This window comes from Tiliqua scincoides, chromosome 5, assembly GCF_035046505.1.
Source record: "Tiliqua scincoides isolate rTilSci1 chromosome 5, rTilSci1.hap2, whole genome shotgun sequence".
Lineage (NCBI taxonomy): Eukaryota > Metazoa > Chordata > Lepidosauria > Squamata > Scincidae > Tiliqua > Tiliqua scincoides.
This window is the reverse complement of record NC_089825.1, coordinates 4,494,893-4,517,694: the sequence shown is the minus strand read 5'-3', so window position 1 is coordinate 4,517,694 and position 22,802 is coordinate 4,494,893. Positions and strand designations below refer to the sequence as shown.

General features: G+C 56.8%; 2 protein-coding genes across 3 annotated transcripts; one reads left to right on the top strand and one right to left on the bottom strand.

Annotated features, from left to right (window-relative positions):
- Positions 1-4,402: 4,402 nt before the first annotated feature.
- Positions 4,403-13,274, bottom strand: CHPF2 (chondroitin polymerizing factor 2). 2 transcript variants are annotated; one of them, XM_066627811.1, is made up of 5 exons: positions 13,247-13,274; positions 12,260-12,657; positions 10,389-10,953; positions 8,025-8,198; positions 4,403-6,899 (listed from the first exon to the last, which is right to left on the bottom strand). In XM_066627811.1, the coding sequence occupies exons 1-5, from the start codon at positions 13,256-13,258 to the stop codon at positions 5,634-5,636; spliced, it is 2,415 nt and encodes an 804-aa protein (XP_066483908.1). In that variant the 5' UTR covers positions 13,259-13,274; the 3' UTR covers positions 4,403-5,633. The 2 variants fall into 2 exon arrangements, with proteins under 2 accessions (XP_066483908.1, XP_066483909.1); XM_066627812.1 differs by having other exon boundaries at positions 12,260-12,654; positions 13,247-13,265.
- A 120-nt stretch (positions 13,275-13,394) lies between these two features.
- On the top strand, positions 13,395-20,400 carry ABCF2 (ATP binding cassette subfamily F member 2). Its single transcript, XM_066627792.1, has 15 exons — positions 13,395-13,480; positions 13,635-13,809; positions 13,907-14,125; positions 14,547-14,729; positions 14,871-15,042; positions 15,138-15,233; positions 15,345-15,447; positions 15,592-15,687; positions 15,863-15,982; positions 16,205-16,294; positions 16,385-16,495; positions 16,601-16,663; positions 16,948-17,076; positions 18,559-18,762; positions 20,178-20,400. Exons 2-15 carry the CDS (start codon positions 13,635-13,637, stop codon positions 20,313-20,315), a joined length of 1,899 nt encoding a protein of 632 aa, XP_066483889.1. The 5' UTR covers positions 13,395-13,480; the 3' UTR covers positions 20,316-20,400.
- Positions 20,401-22,802: the final 2,402 nt, after the last annotated feature.

Sequence of the window (22,802 nt, the reverse complement as noted above, 5' to 3'; positions counted from 1 at the left end):
CACAAAAACTAAGTTTTTATGGATATATTTTGTCATTTAAAAATGAGCATTAACCTTGTCTGAAAGGAGGCTTGGAGATAGCAGAGAAAATAAATGAGCTCTTTGCATCTGTCTTCACGGCAGAAGACCTCGGGCAGATACTGCTTCCTGAACAAGGAATTAGTAAGTCAGGTAAAGGTTAAAAGAGAAGATGGTTCAAACCTAATTGACAAATTAAAGGCCAATAAGTCACTGGGCCCTGATGGCATCCAACCGAGAGTTCTTAAGGAACTGAAGAACGAAGTAGCTGATTTCTTGACTAAAATATGCAACTGGTTCCTTAAAATGGCCATAGTACCAGAGGACTGGAGGATAGCAAATGTCACACCAATCTTTAAAAAGGGAAGAAGAGGGGACCTGGGAAGCTATAGGCCAGTTGGCCTAACATCGGCTCCAGGTAAGATGGTGGAATGTCTTAACAAAAATAGATCTCAAAACACACAGAGCCTTGCTGAGGGAGAACCAGCATGGCTCTTGTAAGGGTAAGTCTTGCCTCAAGAACCTTTTAGAATTCTTTGAAAAGGTCATGTGGATGCGGGAGAACCCGTGGATATTCTATATAGGGATTTTCAGAAGGCATTTGACACGAGACTGAAGGTTGCCAACTACTTGACACGGTCCCTCACCAAAGCCTGCTGAGGAAACCCTACAGACATGGAATTAGAGGGCAGGTTCTCTTCTGGATTAGGAACTGGTTGAGAACCAGGAAACAGAGTGGGTGTCAGCAGACAATTTTCACAATGGAGAGAGGTGAAAAGCGGTGTGCCCCAAGGATCTGTCCTGGGACGAGTGCTTTTCAACCTGTTCATAAATGACCTGGACACAGTGTTAAACAGCAAGGTGGCTAAGTTTACAGATGACACAAAACTTTCCAAGTAGTAAAGACCAGAAGAGATTGTGAGAAGCTCCAGAAGGATCTCTCCAAACTGGCAGAATGGGCAGCAACATGGCAGATGCCTTTCAATGCAAGTAAGTGTTAAAAAAAAAAATCAAAATTTCACATATAGGCTAATGGGTTCTGAGCTGCCTGTGACAGATCAGGAGAGGGATCTTTGGGGGGGTGGACAGCTCAATGAAGGTGTCGACCCAATGTGTGGCACCAGTGAAGAAGGCCAATTCTATGCTTGGGATCATTAGAAAAGGTATTGAGAACAAAACAGCTAATATTATAATGCCGTTGTACAAATAGATGGTAAGGCCACACCTGGAGTAGTGTCCAGTTCTGGTCACATCTCAAAAAGGTCATAGTGGAAATGGAAAAGGTGCAAAAGAGAGCAACTAAGATGATTACTAGGCTGAGGCACCTTCCTTATGAGGAAAGGCCACGGCGTTTGGGCCTCTTCAGCCTAGAAAAGAGGTGCCTGAGGGGCGGACATGATTGAGACATTCAAAATTATGCAGGGGATGGACAGAGTGGATAGAAAAATTCTCTTTTCCCTCTCACATAACTCTAGAACCAGGGGACATTTGCTAAAACTGAGTGTTGGGAAAGAGAACAGAGAAAATATTTTTTTACTCAGCATATAATTAGTCTGTGGAACTTTTTGCCACAGGATGTGGTGATACTACCTGGCCTATTTGCCTTTAAAAGGGGATTGGACAAATTTCTGAAGGAAACGTAGCATTTGGGCTTCTTCAGCCTAGAAAAGAGGCTCCCGAGGCAGGACATGATTGAGACATACAAAGTCATGCAGGGGATGGACAGTGGATAGAGAGATGCTCTTTTCCCTCTCACATAACACCAGAACCATGGGACATCCATGAAAGCTGAGTGTTGGGAGAGTTAGGACATAAGAAAATATTTCTTTACCCAGCATGTCATTAGTCTGTCGAACTCCTTGCCATGGGATGTGGTGATGGCATCTTGCCTGGATGCCTTTAAGAGGGGATTGGACAAATTTCTGGAGAAGTTCATTAAGGGTTACAAGTCATAGTAGGTATGTGCAAGCTCCTGGTTTTAGAGGCAGGCTGCCTCTGATTGCCAGATGCAGGGGAGAGCAACAGGTCGTGTCTCTTGTCTTGTGTGCTCCCTGGGGCATTTGGTGGGTCACTGAGATACAGGAAGCTGGACTAGATGGGCCTTTGGCCTGATCCAGCAAGGCTCTTCTTATGTTCTTAAGGCATGATGTGTATGTGCAACCTCCTGATTTTAGAAATGGGCTATGCCAGATACAAGGGAGGGCACCAGGATGCAGGTCTCTTGTTGTCTTGTGTGCTCCCTGGGGCATTTGGTGGGCCACTGTGAGATACAGGAAACTGGACTAGCTGGGCCTGTGGCCTGATCCAGCAGGGCTGTTCTTATGACATGGCCCACAGGTTCACTCTGGGCTGCACTCTTAGCCAGGAGGTGCCTGAGCAAGCAAGCCCAGTCATTCTGACCCAGCAAGGCCCCTCTGGCCCTCCAGATGTTCCTGACCCCAACAGCTGCAAGTCATGGCAGGGCAAAGCCCTCTTCCACACACACCCTGATCAGTTCACAGGTGTGCACCCCAAGCTCCATCAACTGCAGGGACCCAAGTGGAGCAGACTGTGGGGCTATTCAGAAACTGCGACCAAGATCAATGCATTTACTGCCCCACACCTCCTGCCACGCCCCATGCTCCTACCACAGGACGCAACAGGGCTGGTACCGGGCGGCCAGCCAAGTGTTACAGGCAAGCAGTCCCAGGCACAAAGCTGGTGGCTGCACAGGGTGTCTGATTTCTGACCAAGATAATGGGAAACTGTTATCACTCTTCAGAGTGGAAGGAAGCTTTGCTTTCTCACAGCCACACGATGCCCACAAGGCGTAGCATAGAGGATGGTCAACTCAGTACCAATGGCAGAACTGCCTGCCTGGTAGATCAAGTGGTCAGTCCATGCAGCACAGAGCTCATACGCTGCTGCCTTCCAAAGGCCCGCACTCACGCCCTCTACCTCTTGCATCAAGAGGTCTCAGGTGCCATGGCAGGGAAGCCTCTTCTCTACCTGAGTCTTGGAGAAAAGTAACCAGTCAGCTGGAGAATACTGGGCTTGATGGAGCCAGTGGCATAGCTAAGAGAAGGAAGAGGGTACATTGCCTCAGGTTCCATGTCTTGAGGGTCTTGAGTAGACCCAAGGCAAAAAAAAGTGGCCTTCTGAGGCTCCAGAAAGCCTCCTAAAGGCCTTAGAAAGGCACTTCTGGGTTCTGTAAATACTGGAAGTGCCTTTCTAAGGCCTCCAGGAGGCTTTCTAAGGTACAGGAGGTCTTCAAGAGGCAACAGTGTGCACTCGCTGGCTCTTTCTACTCCCTCACCCCACATATTCTCTGCCCACCCCATTTCTCTGTCTCTGCCTCAAACACACAGCTTTTGCCTTCTCCCTCACCCCCCCCCCCGCACTTCAGCAGAGTTAGAACTGACCCAAAGGAATACCAGGGTCTACTTACAGAAGAGCTTGGCAAGGGGACAGGGGGACATTGGATTCTGCAAGGCTCGATCAGTTCTGAAAGACTAGGCAGGCAGAAAGGATAAACCACTCAGAAGCAAGTAGGAAAGAGAAAGGAAAAATGAGTATGAATTTTGCCGTCTTTAATTTAATTGTAATGATTATACTTATACTTACTCTAATACAGGTATAACCTAATTATCCAAGGATTTTTCACCCTGCGGTTTTATCTCAACATGAGAAGAACCCTTTAAATTAAAGGAAAAAAATTGTTTAACAACCTCATTAATGCGAGAGAGAGCAGCCAGCTGACAATCCAGCAATCATTCTCTCTCCTGCTACTTAGAACAGCTTCACTCCAAGGCAAGTGATCTCTTCCCCCTGAGCACATGAAAGAAAGACGATCACTTTGCATTCTTTCCCAGCACTGCACTCTGGGTGAAGGGAGGGGTCCTAGGCTTGAAGTGAAGCCTTTCTTAGTGCCTAGAGAAAGACTGACTAATGGATTGCCTGCCGAATGACTCTGTCTTACAACACAAATGGCAGCAAGGCTGTTTTTAAATCTTTTAGCAAAGGGAGTTTTTTAAATGCATTTGCTTTAATGTGATTTTTGAGTCTGAGACTCAACCTGTATTTTAACTTACTTAATTGATTTGATTTTGTCATACAGGGCTGTTAAAAATTCTTGTGCCCCAAGGTGGCAGATGCCTTAGCTATGCCACTGGGCGGAACCAACAGGCTGGCTCCCTATCAGGCAGTTCCACGGGCTTCCCTGTTTTGTGGTGAGCAAAAATTAGATATTGTTACAACAGCAGCAAGAGGAATCCTCAAGCCATAGAGGTCCTCTAGCCAGGCAGTCTTCCACCCTTTTTATGCCACAACCCCAATAAATGCATAAAGGATGTGACTGTCAATCCCACCCCCTGCCAAGCCCCTATCCTCCCACCCCCGCCCCCATCGCTGCCCACTCCCCAATCTAGGAATGCTCTCCTAGCACTGTTCGCTGTAGCCAAATATTCTTGTTAGAGAATGCAGAAAAAGTTACCCTGAAGCCTGGCCCTGGTGGAAGCTATTTCAACACAACTGCCAAGAACCTGAGCGGGACAAGGACAGCATCTTCTGGTGCCTGAAGGGGGACATCAGATGCTCTCCCAGGGCTTGTGCTGCTCTGACCAGTGTCCTTCAACTTTTTGGTTCCAGCATAACTCAGACTTTGCGACCCCACTAGGGTCCCAACTCCAAGGCTGAAGAATACTTCTCTAGTCCAACCCCCCTACTCAGTGCAGGCAAGTGCTACCACATCCCTGGTTGGGGGCAGGGAGATCCAGACTGCATGAAGCCTGGCAGAGCCTCTCCTCCTCTCCACGTTCCTGAGTGTGCCCGTTGCCTGTGCTTTCACCACTCCACCCTCCGACTGCCCAAGCGACACAGTCAAGCTGGACCCAGAGAAAGCCCGGGAGTCCTTCTCCACCCAGTGGCCTCTTGGAGCCGACTGGAGCCCAGGCTGAGCACTCCAGAGAGCCCCTTCAGGCTGGGGGTGAGGGCCCGAGCCAAGTGCCCAGGCTAGGGCCCTGCCATGCCCCCAGACCCACCTTGCTAGAGGGAAGCAGTGCCTGACCGGGCCGAGCCGGCCTTGGATGAGCTGGAAGGAGAAGCCTGTCCACCCAGAGGACCTTCAGCCAGAAATGGCAGAGGCTCTCCTCTAGAGGAGCTGGAGGGCCCCTGCGCAACGGGCAGAAGCAGCCAGGCCCGAGCCTGCCGCCAGACTCCCGCTTCTGCCCCCCCTCCGGAGGTAGGAGCCATCCAGCTGCCGGGTGCCGCACCTCAGATGGAGCGCCCGCTGGCACCAGCAGCCCTGCTCCAGGCTGCTTGGGGGGCAGCAGGTGCGCTGCGCAGAGGCCCCGCACGGGCCAAGAAAGAGCCGCCTCGCCCCTTGCTGGCCCACCAAGAGTGTCATGGCTGGCTCACGCCCTTTGCCCCGACGGGAGAGGGGGACGGCGGAGGCATCCCTGCGAAAGCCCCGCTCGGCTGGCGTGAGAGGTCAGCAGGATTCCAGCCACCAGCCGCTCCCTCGGGACACGGAGCCGGGGGGGGGGGTCCTGGCCCACCGGAGAGTGCAGCCAGCAGCCTCCCCACCCAGCCTGGCCCCCAAAGCAACCAACTTTAATTGCTTTCCTTGCGAGGCCCCCTCAGGTGCTGTTGGCCTGCTCTTGCTCAAAGAGGGCTACAGCCAGGTGGGAGCGCGAGGCCAGGCCCTGCAGGTTGCTGAGCACGCAGTGGTGGTAGAGTTCCTCACTCAGACGTGGGTTGCAGCTGCGCAGCACATACTTCTGCACCAGCGCCGGTTCCACCGCCCGGAAGAGGTGCAGCTCTGAGTAGCGCATAAAAACATCCAAGAGCTCCAGCTCCTCCAGCACCTCCTCCCTGTCCAGCACGTCAGCGGCCAGCCTGGTGCGGGCAGCCATGTAGTCTGCATTGTAGAAGCAGGCCTCGGCAAAGGCGTGTCGGTCAAAGTGCCCGTCCCGCAGGAAGTCGGTGCTGCTGGAGGCGGCAGTCTGGTCCCCGTGGAAGGCCAGCACGGGGTTGTATTCCTGGAAGTGCACCGGGAAGAAAGCCTGCCAGCTGCTGATGGCATTCATGCGGCAGCGGTTCAGGGCGTCCGTGCTGACCTCCGTCCAGACGCTGGCCAGGAAGAAGAGGGTGTCCACCGGGTGCTTCTTGGAGATGATGTCCATGAGCTTGACCTGGGAGGGCAGCTCGGCCCAGACACTGATCCAGGGAATCTTCACACCCGCGTAGCGCTTCTCCAGCTCGGCCACCATGGCCTTGACCCCTGCAAAGACATCCACCTGCCCAACTCGTTGCGCCTCGTACGGGGCATAGAACAGGAGGAGTGTGAGCAGAACATTGTCGTGCGTATCCAGGACGTTTGTGGCAAATGTGTCCAAGAAGCCGCTTGCAAAGTCCAGCTCTGCAGCACTGAGGGGCAGCAGCAGCTGCACCCGGGTAGCCTCGGTCACGTAGGGCATCGGGATGATCTCCACTTGGCTCAGGGGCCGCAGGAGGTGCACCCGCTTGGCCAGCATATGGTGGTGGCCCTTCTGAGTGATGGCCTCCAGCAGCAGGTCCAGTGTGTACTCCATGCCCCGGGTGGGGTCAAAGCGCCGGTATCCGTTCAGGAGCCGCCGCTTGTGGAAGCGCAGCTGAGGCTGGTAGTGCTGGTTGAGCTGCTCCAGCGCAGCCTGGATGATGTCGCCCACGTCAGCCCGGCTAGCTCCTGCCAGCTCACACTTGGGGGCACCGCCAGGGCAGGAGAACAGGTGCTGCTCTGTGAAGTACTCCCAACCAATCACCTCAAAGCGAGACTTGGGCACGAAGGGTGGGGAGATGCCCACAGGCCACGAAAGCACTGCCTCCCCCGTGGGCATCAGTGCTGTCAGGTTCCGAATCTGGGCCTGCCGGGAAAGAGCAGACCCCATCGTCATTCCCTTCCTGCCCTCATCCAGCCAGTCCCTAAGCCCAGCCAAGAAAGTGGTGACTGGCTTCGGTCTAACTCAGCGGTTTTCAAAGTCTCAGGGAGTTTGAAAACCACTGTAAGTCCTTGAAGGGGCAGGGGGAGTCAGTGGAGGTGGGGGGAAGGCAGTGGTGTGATCCCCAGGATCGCGCCACTCAGGGGACTGCAGGGGCTTGGGTGCACTTACCAGAGCCTCCTGCAGCCTTCCAGGGGCATGGGGAGCTCTGTGCAACTGCAAAAGTGAAAGTGGAGGGATCATGCACAATCGCTCCACTTTCACTTTTGCAGCTTCAAGCAGAAGTGGAGCGTGATCGCTCTACTTTCACTTCTAAAGCATTGGAGAGCCCTGCAGACAGTCGAGGAGGGCTCCCTGTACCCCCAGGAGGCTGCGAGACACTGCAAGTGCACCCAACCCAGACAAGTTGGCATAGAAGCAAGCCCTGCTGCCCACAAAGGAGCTTGCTCCCAGCCAGCTTGTGCAGACCTGCCCTCAGCATCCAAGGGAGCAGGTCCTGCCCATGCTCACCAGCTGTTTCCTTGCCCAGTCCCTGTACACCCCAGTGCAAAAGCCCTTGATCAGCAGAGACCACCTCATGTGGGTCCCAGGCCAGGCAAAGACGAAGCTGGCACCCAGTGGCAGCCCTTTCAAGGAGCAGAGCCAACTCCATCCAGGGCGGCAGTCGAGCATGCTCGTGGTCAGCTGGGCCTCCCATCCACTCTCCCTTGCAAGTGCCCAGAAGCTCCTGGCTGCCCTTGGCTGGAGACACAAGTGCTCCTGAGCACCCCGCTCTGGGCAGGCTGGGTAAGACAAACTCTTCTGGCCTTTGCCCCCACACAGCATGCCCAAACTGCGTTGCCACCCACTCCCAGCACCTCTCAACCACTTCTCGGTTTTGCTGGCTCACCTGGTTGTGCTCTCACTTCTGTAAGACTGCACTGGTCTTACACACTGGGCCTAGACAGCCGAGAGATCATTCCCCACACCGGATGCTAGTGGCACCCCCCCCCACCCATCAGGCTGCTGATGGGGTCCTCCCCACAACTCCCCCCCGCCTGTGACATCTACCTGCAGCTGTTCTATTTCTTGGTACGTCTGGTCCAGCTGCACCCTGCTGAACCTCTTGTGCAGGCGATACATGAGGGCTGCCTCGGTGACGGGGTGCACAGTAATGGCCCCCCCAAATGCCTCCCCCTCTGGGTTTGAATTCTTGGCTAGTTCATAGGACAGGAAATGCTGGCCCTAGAAGGAAAAGAAATGCAGTGAGGAGAACAACAACTTCTGGTCCACTCACTCAGATTTAGAGGGTTGCCCCCATGTTTCATTTAAAGAGTTATGCCATCCTCAGAACCACGTTAGGAGGCAGAAAAGATGGAGAAAATCTGGCTCAAGATTCACCAGTGAGCTTCAGGAGGCTGAATGGGACACCAAAGCCATCTCCTGCCTGCAAGTGCACCACACTGCACTGCACCACCTGGGAGGTCCAGCAAGCTCCACTGCAGGGCATGTGCGGGGTGCATGCATGGCCTCCAGGACAGCGCCTACTGCGCCCAGCCGAGGGAGGGCCAGCCTTCTTCCCAACTCCTGTGCTCGACAGGGCCCAGCATGGCAGGGGTGGGACTCAACTGTAGACCACAGCCAGGTCGCACGGAACAGTCGCAGCACGGAGAAAAGGACAGCACCACTGCTCACTATTGCCCATGGGCTCAGCATCACATCTTGCATGACCCCCTGGGACCCACTAGTCAGGTCACCTTTCCTCCAGTGGGTTCCAAGACCAACTGCAGCAGCTCATGCAGCACCAGTGCTTAAAGAGAGATCCATGACACACCCAGGAAATTACAGGCCGGGAAGCTTCCATTCCAGAAAAACTGGTCAAAAACCTGATTCAGGGCCCAAACCTAACCAACTTTCCAGCACCGATGCAGCTGTGCCAATGCATTGTGCACTACATCTTGCAGTGGAGGAGCAGTCACAGAGGCCTCCTCAAGGTAAAGGAACATTTTTTCTCTTATCTCAGGGCTGCTCTGCAGCTGTATCAACACTGGAGAATTGAACAGGATTGGGCCCCAAGGTTATCTGGATCATAGGTACAGAAGAACAAACTTTGCTCAAGGAGACTCAGCATGGTTCCTTCCAAAATGGTCTCACTAGCCTTTCAAAGTGCATGGAGAGCACAGGAAGGCATGCAGAGAGAGGTAATCTGGCTAGCACCGTACCCCCCCCAGAACTCGCAGCATTTGGCAAAGTCCCTTAGCACAGGAACCCAAGAGGGGTCTCCCTCCACACACCTCAGCTGGCCTTAGAGAACAAGAGAGGGAGCAGAGATCTCTCTGCCTCCCGAGCTCCATGTCTGGAGGGGAGGGGAGAGCTCCAGCAAGTGGGAGCTCCAGCAAGCTCCAACTGCTGCCCATTGGGAATAAGGCAAAAAGTTGGAAATGGAGATGGATGGATAGCTAAAGGCTGCTGGACACCCAAGCAGGGCATCTAAGGGAATGGGGGCCAAGTGCCTAGATAGAATGGCTGGTGCAAAAAGCCAGGGAACTGGTTCCATCCACCGCTCCTGCCAGCTGCCTCTACTGTTCTTGCCACCTTTGCTAGAAGTGACTGCAGGAAGAATTTGAACCTGGCCAAAAAAGAAAAAAGAGAATTTGACCTTGGTTAATGCCCCCTCCCCAAGTTGGGCTCAGAACTGGGTTGCCTGGACAAAGAGCGTTCACAGCACAATTGAGGCTCCCTTCAGTGGGGCTGGAGATAGTTCTTCCCATGGCCAAAGGGGTCTTTCCTGCAGACAAGTCTCATCTCCCAGCAGATGTGAGCTTTGTGGCAACCCAGGCGTTTGTTCTGCACTAGTGTTTCTCAACCAGTGGTACTTGAGATGGTGTCTGATGGTATTTGCAACTGCCTAAAGAAAAAGGTGAGTCACCCAGGGGGCTGGGATCCTTTCCTGTCTGTGCCATGGGGTATTGGGATGCAGCATGGGGACGGGTGTCCACAGACCTGTTTCTCCCACAGCTGGCCCGCATCAGGGTGTCATCAGCACGCTGCCAGCATGGCCACAGGCACTGTGGGAATAGCTAACGTAATGTACCTTTCTCACGGAGAGGCGAAATGCCAACTAGCCTGCATCAGCCCCACCTTCTAGCACAGTACAAGCGAGAATCTTTGTCTAGGACAGGTATCTCCCTCCTACTAACATGGCGCACATCTTACCTTCTACACCACATCACCCTTTCCTGCTGGGGGTCAGGGTGGCAGGAAGACTCCGCGCGCCAATTGCACCTCTCCTCTGCAAACCCTCCTAGCTCCTTCACTGCCCTTTTCCACTTTCCCTGCCTGAACTCCAGGGCAGCAGCATGCGGGTACCTCTGCCCGTGACATGCCCAGCTCCCTCCCTGGTTCTCAATAGGCTGCCCTGGGCTGGAGGAGTACCTGGTGTTGGGAGGTGCAGCTGATGCCCAGGAAATCCACCACACACCTCCCCAGCCACTCATCGGGACGCACACTTAGGATCTCGTTGCGGCAGCTGTCCAAGTGTAGGTGCAGCTTCAACAGCAGGCTACGGGAAAGTAGGTAGCCGAAGCCGCCGTGGCAGTAGCGGAACTGCTCCTCCCCGCCAATGAACTCCTCTGCCCGGCCCAGATAGACCTCCTGGTTGATGCTCAGGTGGGCAAGAAGGGCCTTGATCCGCTCCGCCTGGGCATAGGTGTCATCCTGCATGACGAAGAACCAGTCAAAGTCGCCCCCAAAGTGCTGGTGGACGTAGCGCACCGTCTCATACATCAGCCAGACTGGGCGCTCGTCCCCGTGGGATACCACGGCCATGCCGTGGGGCACCTTGGTGCTGCGCAGCCCTGTGAAGTAGACCAGGTGGGAAAAGTGATGGCCCACGGTCCTGTTGACGGCCACAGCCAGCGTGTTCAAGGTGGCCCTGGAGGTCAACACCACCACAAACAGCCGCTCACGGACGCCCAGCTCCGTCTGGATGTAGCGGGTCCTGCAGGGGAAGAGCCAGAGCTGTGAAGCTTCCCCTTCCTGATTCTCCAAAGCAGCTCAGCACCCCTCCTCCCCAGGCACACGTCTGCATAAGGCACCTGCCACAGCCCCTGCTGGTGCTGGCTTCCAAAAAACATAACGGCTTGTATCCTGACAAACAACAACCACAGCTCTCTCTCTGCTCCCTTTCAATGCACCCAACCACAAATGCAATAGCAACAACAAGGCCACCAACCCTTGGCCATGCAGCCAGGAATGCCCCCAGCTGGGCTCCTGTTCCCACATGAGCCCCAGCAGAAACAGAAAGAGGCTGCTGGTTGGGCCCAGGGGGGAATATGGGCAGCCAGAGCAGCTCCCCAGATAATTGGCAGGAAACTCTTGCTCTTGGGGTCCCTCCCAGGAACACAGAGAGGCCACTGGTGGGCTGGGGTTCCCAAGTGCTCTACCCAGACTTGGCAGAAACGCTTCTGGATGCATCTCCAGAGCTTCGGCATTTCCATGGCAGGGAAGCAATGGCTCTTTCCACTCTGAAGCGCTCGCTGTGGCAGCTGGAAGCTGCAGGGGCTCTTCCACAAGGCAAAGCAGGACTTCACCTGGCAGTACCCCCCCCCGCCCTGAAAGCCCACCCCGGCCTGGCTCCTCCCTCAGCTCTCACACTCCATGCCACTCCTGCCTGCCACCTTTGGATCTCCATCCTCACCATCCTCAGCCGTCCCTCACCTGCAACATAGACTCATTTGCTGCCCCAGGCCTGACACCCCTTCTCCCACTGCCCTGGGATGCCAGCACCTTCACTTCCTTCCTCCACACTTCTCGACACTGCAGCACACTGAGCACAAGAAAGGCCCTGCTCTACTCTCCTGTTTTGTTTCTTTCCCTCAGTTCTTGAAAGCCAAGGATGAAAGGATGCAAAATCAGCTTGAGTGTGCAGAGACAGGTGGGACTCCAGCTAGCTGTGGGCACTCCACTCTAGCTAGCTGTGGAACTCCAGCTAGCTGATGATCAAAGTGCAAACAGAAAGATGCCCCTACACGACCAGCATAAGCTGCCATTCTGCCACAAGCGTCTGGGGCAGCCTCAGGCAAGCCCCTCTGCTCTGCCTGCCAGGATGATAACCAGTGCCACCTGCCAGGGCTCTTGCCAGGACAGAGCATATAATGAGGCATCCTTTCCAGAGACTTCTCTCAACCTACAGTTCAGCAGGCTTGAGAGGCAGACTCCCCCCTACTGCCAAGAGGTCTACAAACCGTGTGCTTGGCTTGGAGCAGCCAAGGGTGTCAGGCATACCCTCCCAACCAGCCCCTTACCTGAGCACCTTCTTGTACGGCTTACTGGGATCCCTGTAATAAGGCACAATGCGTGGCCGGAAAGCCTCCTCCTGCTCCACTTGGCCCAGCTCTCCTTCGGCACCAGCACCCTGCGGCTGCCCCCCTGCTGGCTGCCAGCTGCTTCCAAGAGCAGTGCCCACACAGGAGTCATCGCCCTGGGTCCAGGAGACACGCAGAAGGCTCAGGCTGCAGCCCAGGGACAGCCCAAGGAGCAGTGGCAGCACAGGCTTCAGGAGGGCCAAGGCGGCAGCCAGCCGCATGACCGCAGCGGGCTCCACGGGGATGCGGGGGCCGGCACCGCCACGGATCACGGCCGTCTGGGGATAGGCGCTGCAGCAGCCCACGAGGATCCACATGGGGTGCCACGCCGGGCCCTGCTGAGAAAGCCGAGAAGGGTAAGCGGGCAGGACCAGACAGCAGCCCCGCCTGCCCACAGCCAGGCACGGAAGGAGTGCCCGGGCACCCTCGCCAGGGCAGCAGACACACAGCCGCGCCCAGGCCGGGACACGTTCACGGTTAGAGCCCCGCCAAGCGCCTTGGGCAGGCTGCTGAGCGAACGCGGCTGGGCCTGCGGCTGCGAAGACGCGCCCGCGAGGCCGCCCAGCAGACAGGCGCGCTCGTCCGCACAGGCGCAGCCCCAGGAGGCAGCCGCGGCCGCAGCACTGCCAGGCAGTGCGCTGCGCCGCCCGGCCCGGCTGCACGCGCGCTTGCACGTGGCCCCGGCGCCTCCCCAGGAGCAGCTTCGACGGCGGCTGAGCCGGACGCTCTGCGGCCCCCGCGGGCTGGCGGACCGCCGGGCGGAGGCGCGTTTGCTCGGCGGACACACAGCCGGCGGCGGCCTAGGGCCGCGTCCGGCCTCCGGGAGCCGCGCCGAGGGCGCCCTGCAGGGACGGGTGCCTGGCAGGCAGGGGACAGAGGAAGGCCGAGGCCGCGCAGCGCCCGACGGCCCTCCGGGAAACGGCCTACCTCCTGTGACATGCGTCGCGCCTCCACACGAGCGTCGCGCCGGAAGAGGCGGGGCGTGGCGCGGCGGGGCGGCCTCCACTTCCCGGCGTTCCGCGGCGCCGGCACGCGTGACGCGGCGCGCGGCGATTGGAGAGGCGCCGGGGGCGGGGCGTGCGCACGCGGCAGCGGCTGTTCTGTTGCGACAGAGGGAAAGTGCGCCGGGCCGGCCGGGAAGGAAGCAAGGAAGGAGGGAAGGTAGGCAGGCGGCGGCGGCGGCGGCGGCGGGGCCTGCTCCCCCGGAGGCAGGTCGCTCCTCCGGCGGTGTCGGGTGCGCGCCGTGGACGGAGGGAGGGAGCGGGCGGGGGACGCCCGCCCGGCCTGACGCGCTTGCCTGTCCCGTCCGCCCCAGATGCCGTCGGAGTTGGCCAAGAAGAAGGCGGCCAAGAAGAAGGAGGCAGCCAAGGCCCGGCAGCGGCCGGCCCGCAGGACCCCCGACGAGAATGGAGACGCCGGCGGGGGCCCCGAGCAGGACGACGCCCGCCGCGGACCGCAGGAGCAGGAGGCCGACGGCAGCGCCCCGCCCGGTGAGCCGCGTCCCCCGCCTGCCGGGCCGGGCCTGGCCTGGCCTCCTCGCTCGGCAGCCGCCCCGCGCGCTCACTCCTCCCTTCTCCTCCCCCACAGATGGGGACGCGGACGCGCTGGCCCGGGCCCTGGAGGACTTCGAGTTGCGCAAGGCGGCGGCCCGGGCCGTGACGGGGGCGCTGGCCTCGCACCCCAACAGCACCGACGTGCACATCCTCAGCCTCTCCCTCACCTTCCACGGCCAGGAGCTGCTCAGCGACACCAGGCTGGAGCTCAACTCCGGGCGGCGCTACGGCCTCATCGGCCTCAACGGCACAGGTGGGCTGGCGGGATGCTGTAGGCAGGCAGGGGGCCCTGACCACGCTGAGCAGCCCTGTGAGGGGCCTCGCTCCCAGCCTCACTCCATCCGGGGTGGCGGGCGGAAGCGCCTTCAGGCACTGGACCCAGCAGTGTTCCTTGGGCAGCCTGCGGTTGCCCATTCAGCGGTAGTGCGTGTGTGGCAACTTTTTTTGGCTTCTTCTTTGTCCTTTGAGCTCTTGAGAAGTTGGGGGGCAGGCGGGCAGCCGTCCAGCGCTGGTGCTCCACACAGGCCACACGTGCAGAGTCTCGTACAAGAGTTGCTGCCCAGGTCCGTGCAGGAGAGTCCCACTCTGGTTTGGGAGCAGCCTTGGTTTGTGAGAGCCTCCTGGATGATGGGAGGGTTCTGACACGCCTCGTTCTTTTCTTTTCATACGCTTAGGGAAGTCGATGTTGCTCTCCGCAATTGGGAAACGGGAGGTTCCCATTCCAGAGCACATTGACATCTACCATTTGACCCGTGAAATGCCCCCTAGTGAGAAGACACCATTGCAGTGTGTGATGGAGGTGGATACTGAGCGAGCCATGCTGGAACGGGAGGCCGAGCGGCTGGCTCATGAGGACGGTAGTAGCCCAGGCCTTTTGGGGGGGAGGGCTGACCGTGGGAGCCATCAGCTGCCTTTGGGGAAGGTTTGGTGGCCCTGGCGGCAGAGGCTTGGGTGCCCCAGGTCTCTGCAGTGTGAGTAGCTTGTTTTTTCTCACACAGCGGAATGCGAAAAGCTTATGGAGCTGTATGAGCGCCTGGAGGAGCTGGATGCTGACAAGGCTGAGATGCGAGCCTCGCGGATACTGCATGGCTTGGGCTTCTCTCCTGCCATGCAGCGGAAGAAACTGAAGGACTTCAGTGGTGGTTGGCGGATGCGGGTGGCTCTGGCCAGGTGGGTGGCAGGGCTGGTGGACCAGCTGCTTTTTTTCCTTTCCTGTCTGCATCATAATTGACCTGATTGCTTCTGTCTCCCCCTCCCCCTTGTAGGGCTCTGTTCCTCCGGCCCTTCATGCTGCTTCTGGATGAGCCCACCAATCACCTGGATCTGGATGCTTGTGTGTGGTTGGAAGAAGAACTGAAAACGTGAGTTTGTGTGTGAACTAGGGAACAGCCTTGGAGACTGAGAAGGAGAAGTAGGAGGAGGATCTTCCCCTCGAGGTCTTTTCCAGCCAGGGGCTGCTCTTTCTTTTGCAGGTTCAAGCGCATCCTTGTCCTGATCTCGCACTCCCAGGACTTCTTGAACGGAGTCTGCACCAACATCATCCACATGCACAACCGGAAGCTCAAGTATTATACGGTGAGCAGAAAGGGGTTCTCCTTGTGCGGCACGTGTGGGTAGGAACACTGGGAGGTGGCAGGGATCTCCTAAGGGGCAAGTGGTGGCTGGATCCCCAGTGAACCCCACCACCACCATTATAGGCATTCTTCTCTCTTCCTGTAGGGCAACTATGATCAGTATGTCAAGACCCGCCTGGAGCTGGAGGAGAACCAGATGAAGCGCTTCCATTGGGAGCAGGATCAGATTGCCCACATGAAGGTAGTAGCTGCTGAGCCCCTGGGTGTCCTTGTCAGCAGGAGGCTTCTGGGTTTTTCTAGAGAAGGAAGTGGCTTCCTCAGTCCAACTCTCTGGGATAAGTACCTATCCTGCCTGCATGTGACACAGTTGGTGTGGCGGATTGTGGTGCCAGCAAATGCTTTATGGGCTGTTTCAGAACTACATTGCGCGCTTTGGCCATGGAAGCGCCAAGCTGGCCCGCCAGGCTCAGAGCAAAGAGAAGACGCTGCAGAAGATGATGGCCTCAGGGCTGACCGAGCGGGTGATCAATGACAAGGTAGGGCAAGGCATTTCCATCCCCCACAGTTGGGAGACAAGCACATGATTTAGGGAGGCACCACACAGCCTCACCTGTTGATTGGGGCTGCCATTGGGGAATCAGAAGCCCTATAGCACAGCATTGCTAGCTGTGGGGTTGGAGGAGTAGGTGGCAGTTTCTCTTGACCTGGGGTCTTCCTTGGCGGAGCAGAGGCATGACCTGACTGCCTTCTGCATGCAGACACTCTCCTTCTACTTCCCATCCTGTGGGAAAATTCCCCCGCCAGTCATCATGGTGCAGAATGTGAGCTTCAAATACAGCAAGGATGGGGTGAGTGAAGGGTGCTTTGTGGGGGGTGGCAGTTTTTCTAAGTGAAGGTGGCAGCAGCCCTTATCATCTGTGTCCCTTGATGGGCTTCAGCCCTGGATTTATAACAGCCTGGAGTTTGGCATCGACCTGGACACGCGAGTGGCCCTGGTGGGGCCCAACGGGGCAGGGAAGTCGACACTGCTCAAGCTCCTCACGGGGGAGGTAAGTGCAACTGCCAGGGGGGGAAGGAGGGAGGGCTGCCCAGGGTGACTGAGGGCACAGTGGTCTGCCAGGCCCTTTTTGATTGGCACTGCTATTTCCTGCCAGCTGCTGCCCACAGACGGGATGATCCGCAAGCACTCACATGTCAAAATTGGCAGGTATCACCAGGTATGGTCCGTGGCGTCTTGTGCCTGCCTCTGTCGCTTTGTACCTGAACATAAAAAGAGAAGGAGAAGTGGGCTTAAAGGGGGGTGCCAGCATGTGCCTATCTTCCATTGTGCTCCCGAACATGAAACAGGCTGCGCCCAGAGCAGCCGTGGGAGCACCCACCTCTCTCCTCCCACCTCAGGACAGCTCTGCTATCCAGCTGCACAGGTGCCAGGCACTTGTGGGGGGATGATCGCTGTCTGTCTCTTCTTCTGGACATTGCTGCTCTTCTCCCCCCCCCCCAGCATTTGCAAGAGCAGCTGGACCTGGATCTCTCCCCGCTGGAGTACATGATGAAGTGCTACCCAGAGATCAAGGAAAAGGAGGAAATGCGCAAGATCATCGGCCGCTATGGGCTGACAGGGAAGCAGCAGGTGGGTTGTGGGGGAAGGTCTGTGCCTTTCTCTGAAGCAGCACAGCCGCTGCACCTGAGACTCACCAGAAAAACTCATGGGTGCTGGGAAGGCGCAGCAGCAATCCTGGCGTGGAGGGCTTTGCTGCTGACCAGTTGAGACGGCGGGGGGGCCCTTGGAGAGGAAGTTCTTGTGGGAAGGACTTGCAGAGCTCAGGCACCTGGAGGTTTGACCATGGCATCATCAGGACTCGCCACACAGCTGCCACTAGGGTCCTGCAGCAGCCCAGACCCCTTGAGGGGAGGGAACACTGGTCCAGACAACCGGGGGGGGGGAGGCTCCAACTCCCTCGTTCACCTACTAAAGACACATGCACGCACCCTCGCTTTCAAACCACTCGTGTTTCTGCCTTGGAGCTCTCTGACCAACAGTTTGCTCCCAGTTGACTCAGCGCCACCTTCTGTCATCTCATCCTGTCACATGCTGAGATCTGTTCAAAATGAGTATCTCCGAACAGGACAGTGTTGGTCTTCATCCCTCTTGATGGGAGAGAGCGGCGCACCCTCCTTGTTACTTGGGTCAGGGAAGAACATAGCTCAGCTATAGGTGGTGCTTGACCTGAATTGGGCAGGTGAATGCTGGAGGAACAGTCCTTTGCAGGCTCCAAGCCATGGGCATTAGAGGCAAGCTCTGGGTTTTATTTGGGAATGCCATGGGCCATGAAATGGCAGCAGGATGCGAGTTTTTGGTAGTCTTGAGTGCTTCCAGCAGTCTCTGATGGACCACTGAGGCTCACATAGCTGAATCAGATGGGTCCTGGTCTTTTCTCGAGCTCTTATCACTCAGCTCAAGCGAGCCTCCTCCAGCCAGTGGTAAATGGTGGGAGTAGGGTGGCAGAGCAGCCAGAAGTGGAGCATTAAAAGCGCTGGAATGTGCTTTGAAACTCTAGTGGGGGTGGTTGGCCCAAGTAGGCTGCCTGGAACCAGAACCGTGTCCCTCCCAGGCCTGATCCAGTGTGCCTTCTTGTGTCCTGGTTGGGGCATGGCTGTTTTCTCCAGTGTTGATTTCTGTTTTTTGTCCTGTAGTTAGAGGAATTGGTACAACCTACAAACACGCGAATGTTTTGATAACGAGAAGTAGAGTATAACTTACTTGGAGTTAGTGATCAGGTTGCCTGGTTAGGGCCTGCATTGGCCCGGAGTGCTGATATGACTGCTCTCTGTGATGGCAGTGGAAGCTGCCAGAGGGAAGCAGAGAGGATGGATTCGCAGCCTGTCCTGGGACTTGTAGGCCAACTTAGAGCTGCTTTTGGCCTCTCCTGGTAGTCAGCTGGTCAGCTGTGAGTCCTCATCCATGGTGACATTGGAGGGGGGGAGAGGTCAGCACTCCCTGCCACTGGGGTGACAGCAGCAGTGGAGTAGGGACGATCACGGTCTGTTCTGGGGGGAGGGCAGCCCCTTGTCAGTGTGTGACAGGAGCACGTGTGTATCTCTGTCTTGGCAGGTGAGTCCAATCCGGAACCTATCCGACGGGCAGAAGTGCCGGGTGTGCTTCGCGTGGTTGGCCTGGCAGAATCCCCACATGCTCTTTCTGGATGAGCCCACCAACCACCTGGACATTGAAACGATTGATGCGCTGGCAGACGCCATCAGTGACTTTGAGGGGGGCATGATGCTCGTCAGCCATGACTTCCGGCTCATCCAGCAGGTCAGTTGGGAGCTGGGACCCAGGGGATGCCCACTTGGTCTGGGCCAAGGTCAGCCATTTGCCAGTTTGGGCAGAGCTACCATAGAGTGGGGCTGTGTGTCTGGGAGAACACCTTCCTGTGCAGCTGCAGGCACTGTGGGAATCTCCTGCCCCCAGTTCGCTGTTGTCTGTCGTTACATGTCGCGGAGGCTGCCAAACAGCAGGGGCCTTTCTGAAAGGAGAAGGCTGGCAGCTCCACAGGGGAGCACAGTGGCTACTGCTGCCACATTGGCTAAGCTATGTGCTTCCCTGGCCACGTGGTGGGGCTTGTGTCCTCTCTTGTTGGACAAATGCCTGAGGAGGGAGAAACTAAAAGTGTGGGGGGGGGCAGCACCATCTGCTCACAAGTGAGGCTGCATGGGTGCACATGCAGCATTGCCTTGCTGGGGGTTAGAACATGGTGGCTCAGGGCATTGCTTTTCCCTCTCTGGGGCAGGGCAGGCAGGTCAGGCACTGCAGTGGAACCTTGTGAGAAAGGACTGCCTTGCCACAGGTGGTCGAAGTCCCCGGCGCACGCCGAGAGGGAACAGACCTTTACTCCTTGTGGCTATTGCGTAGCAATGAGTGGGAAAGCAGTCCGGTTATTAGCAGAGACACATTTGACAGCCCTGAAGAGCAGTGTTTTGGGCAGTTAAAGACAGGAGACAGTCCTATGGCAGCAGAACTTTCTAACGGGATTTCCTGGCCTCCACTGCTTATTAGCGTGTGCTGCACTGTCCTTGTTTCCCTGCTGTGGGAGTGAAGTGGAGGTTGCATGGGGGGCATTCCCTGGGGCAAGCTTCTTGCTGTAAGAATTCTCAAGATGATCAGGGTTAACTCAATATACGTTGCCTCAAGAGCTCCCTTCATCTAGGCTTCTGTGGGCTTGATGTGTGGGATTGGGGAGAGAGACAGGGGTCTGTGCTGTACTCTCCGGCCTCTGAGTGCAGAGATTGGGTAGGGTGCTGCAGAAGGCTGCCTTGTACCCAAGAGGAACGGTAGGAGCCAGTGTTCTGGTGGGTCTTCCTTCCCCAGGGTATTCGGTGGTGTTCTGGTTCCTACACCAGCTGCCCTTGTGCTGATGTTTGGGGCACACCCACTGCCTGAAGGGGGCTTAGCATATGGCTCAAGTCTGCACCTTCCCCTGGGGTGGGGGCTTCAATCCGTGCACTGGCTCTGCCTGCACAGCAGACTGTTCAGGTCCTAGTGTGGTGAGATTTCAGCCACCACTACTGGAGCTGTCATTGACCTGAGGGGTGGGATATCTCCTGTGCCACACAGAATGGCATGTGGGGTTGGGCTTCCCAGTGGCTAAAAAGGGGGGTGTCTCAATAGGCTTCTGTAAGCCCTGTGCAGCCTCTGCTGGGAGGGCTGAGCTGGCTTCCTCTCTCCTGTAGGTTGCCCAGGAGATTTGGGTTTGTGAGAAGCGAACCATCACCAAGTGGCAGGGCGACATCCTCTCCTACAAGGAGCATCTCAAGTCCAAGCTGGCAGACGAGGAGCCGCAGCTCCCCAAGAAGACACACAGTGTGTGAGTGCTGCGGGGGACCGGCCGGCTGCGAGCCCCAGCCCGCCGGCCCAGAGCAAACAGAGACTGCCTCTCCCTCCTCCTGTGTCGCTCCTCTTCCAGCCGCTTCTCCACCTGCAGCCTCCTCCTCGTCTCTGCTCCACCCACCAGCTGGGTGTCCACCTCAGTCCCCCACCTTCGGGGTGGCACTTCTGCCGGGCCTGACTCCCACTCTCTTCATGAGCCAAGGGGGCTGCCTCTGCGGACCGCCTGACCTCTGCTTCCACCAGACTTTGTCACAACCTCCTTTGGACCTCCATTGGTTTCTAACAATTATTTATCAGTGTAACGGCCAGGCCTGCTTGAGACTGGCCAGTCAATAAAGAGGGAAAGGATCTTTTTCAGTGCCGCCTGCTTCTTTCAGATGCAGTCAAGCCAGCAGGGCCCATCAGGCCCATCCCTCTGACTGGATGAGAGTGACAAGGTAGGCGGGGAGGGCCGTTCTGGGGGAGGGTGGGGTCCTCGCTTACTCAGCTGCTGCAACCCTCGAAGGCATTTCTGGTGTCTCCTGAGCGCACACGGAAGCCTCTGCAGTCCGATGAACAAAGCATCTTCAATGCCTTGTGTAAATTTTGCTCCTTTGCACACTCTTTATTTGTATACGGTTGTCTTATCGGTCATGACTTGAGGCAATTTATAGGCTGAGCTGCCTGTCTTCTTTCTCCAGCAGCTTGTTAATTCCCTTCCATTGAAACCTGTTGTTGACCTCCCTGACAGGGTCTGGACGCCAGGCAGTGACTTCCTAACCAGTATGACTGGTCCTGGTTCCCCTTCTCCCTTCCCTCCTCTGCGAGCACCAAGGAAGGAATCCCTTTTTGGTAGAAGAGGCAGGCATCACTTGCAGCCTGCTGGCTTTGGACGCCAAGCCTGTGCTGCAGCCGCCATCCATGCTTGCCTGGCAGAAGGCACTGGGCTTGGTCTTCCTCTGCACAGCACATGTGCATGCCTGAGGCATTGGGCAGCAGAGGCTTGGAACAGGGTCAAGGTGATCTCCAGCCCCCTTGGTGGGGGGCAGCTAGGATGGGGTTTGGGCTTGAAAGCAGAGCTTGGGAGTGTGAAGAGCCACCTGCCCCGGAGCTGAAAGTGTGTTTCATTTTGCAACTGCCCACATTCTGCTCTCTCCGTATTTGGTTTCCCCACTCTGGTTCTCTGCAGCACTGTGTATCGTTCCAAAAAGGAAGGCATTTCCATTGCACGCCTCTTCTCTTAGGAGCCGGGTGCAGCGTCAGAGGGTTGTTTTCTCTCTATCAAGTAGGTTTGCCTAAAAGTAGTGAGCGTCTCAAGGCCGCATGGCAAGCTTTCCTGTGGGGTGTCCATGTTGTTGGCCAAGAGCACCCCCTCCTGCTTCAGTCCCCCCCTTCCTCCCCACAGCTGTGTGCCTGATTTTGCCCTCTTTGGTACAACCCTCTCATTCCTGCCTGCCATCTGCTTAGAGACGCAGCCCTGCTCCAACTCCAGATGCCCTGTGGAGGCCTCCCTTCCCCCCCCTTAGCTTCTTCAGCACTAAAAGGGAAGCAAGCTTGTTTCTCCTCTGCCTTGCCCCCCCCCTCACATTTCCTCTCTCTTCGTATTGGAGAGATCACCCTGTGGTCCTCCCTCCAAGCTCTTCACCACTTCCACTTACTGGGAGGAGAGCTGCACGATCTGAAGACTTTTAAAGAGAACAGTGACATTCTCCTGCCTTGACCCCGTCTGCAGTCTCGCCTTGTGGGAGAAGAAGAAACAGTGCCAGGCCTCTGGCTGTTGAGCTTCTTTTCCTCCTCAGACTGTGGGGGGTGGCCCTTGTATGCCATGTGCTGTCTTGTGGCCTCCATGTGCAGTGCATAATGTGACAAACTCAGTATTGGGAGCAAAGGAAAAAGAGCGATTCTAGGGGTGGGAGAGGATCTCTGGCAAGTTCCAGGAAACAGGGAGGGAGAAAAAGTTTCCAGTTTGCATTATGTTGCTGGGCTGATGGCACTGTCCATAGGGGGAAGCGAGGGCCTTCCCCCTATGGACAGGGGTGTAGGTAGCAGGGGCAGGTAGCAAGGAAGGCAGGTAGCAGGAGCAGGGACTGCTTCCAGCTACACGCACACACTCCCTCTCCTGGCCCTGGCTGAGTTCAGGCATGATACAGGAACCTTCTTGCAGCTACCCCAGAAGCAAGTTCCAGCCCAGAAGGTCAGCAAGGGAAAGAGGAGTACAGACTTGCTTGAAGGAACAGAAGTGCAGGGGGGGGGGAATCATGGAGCATGGATTTTAGGAGGGGCATGATGTGATCTGGAGGGAGGGGTACAGCCTTGGGGAGGCGAGGTTGCTGGGATGATATCCCCCAGCAACAGTTGCCACCACCACCACCCCCATGAGGCAATGCCCCATGATACCAACTCACATACATCACAGCACCCCTAGCCCCTACAGGAGCTCCTGTGGTGTTAGAGGCCAAGCAGAGAGCACTGTTATGAATCCCAGGTTG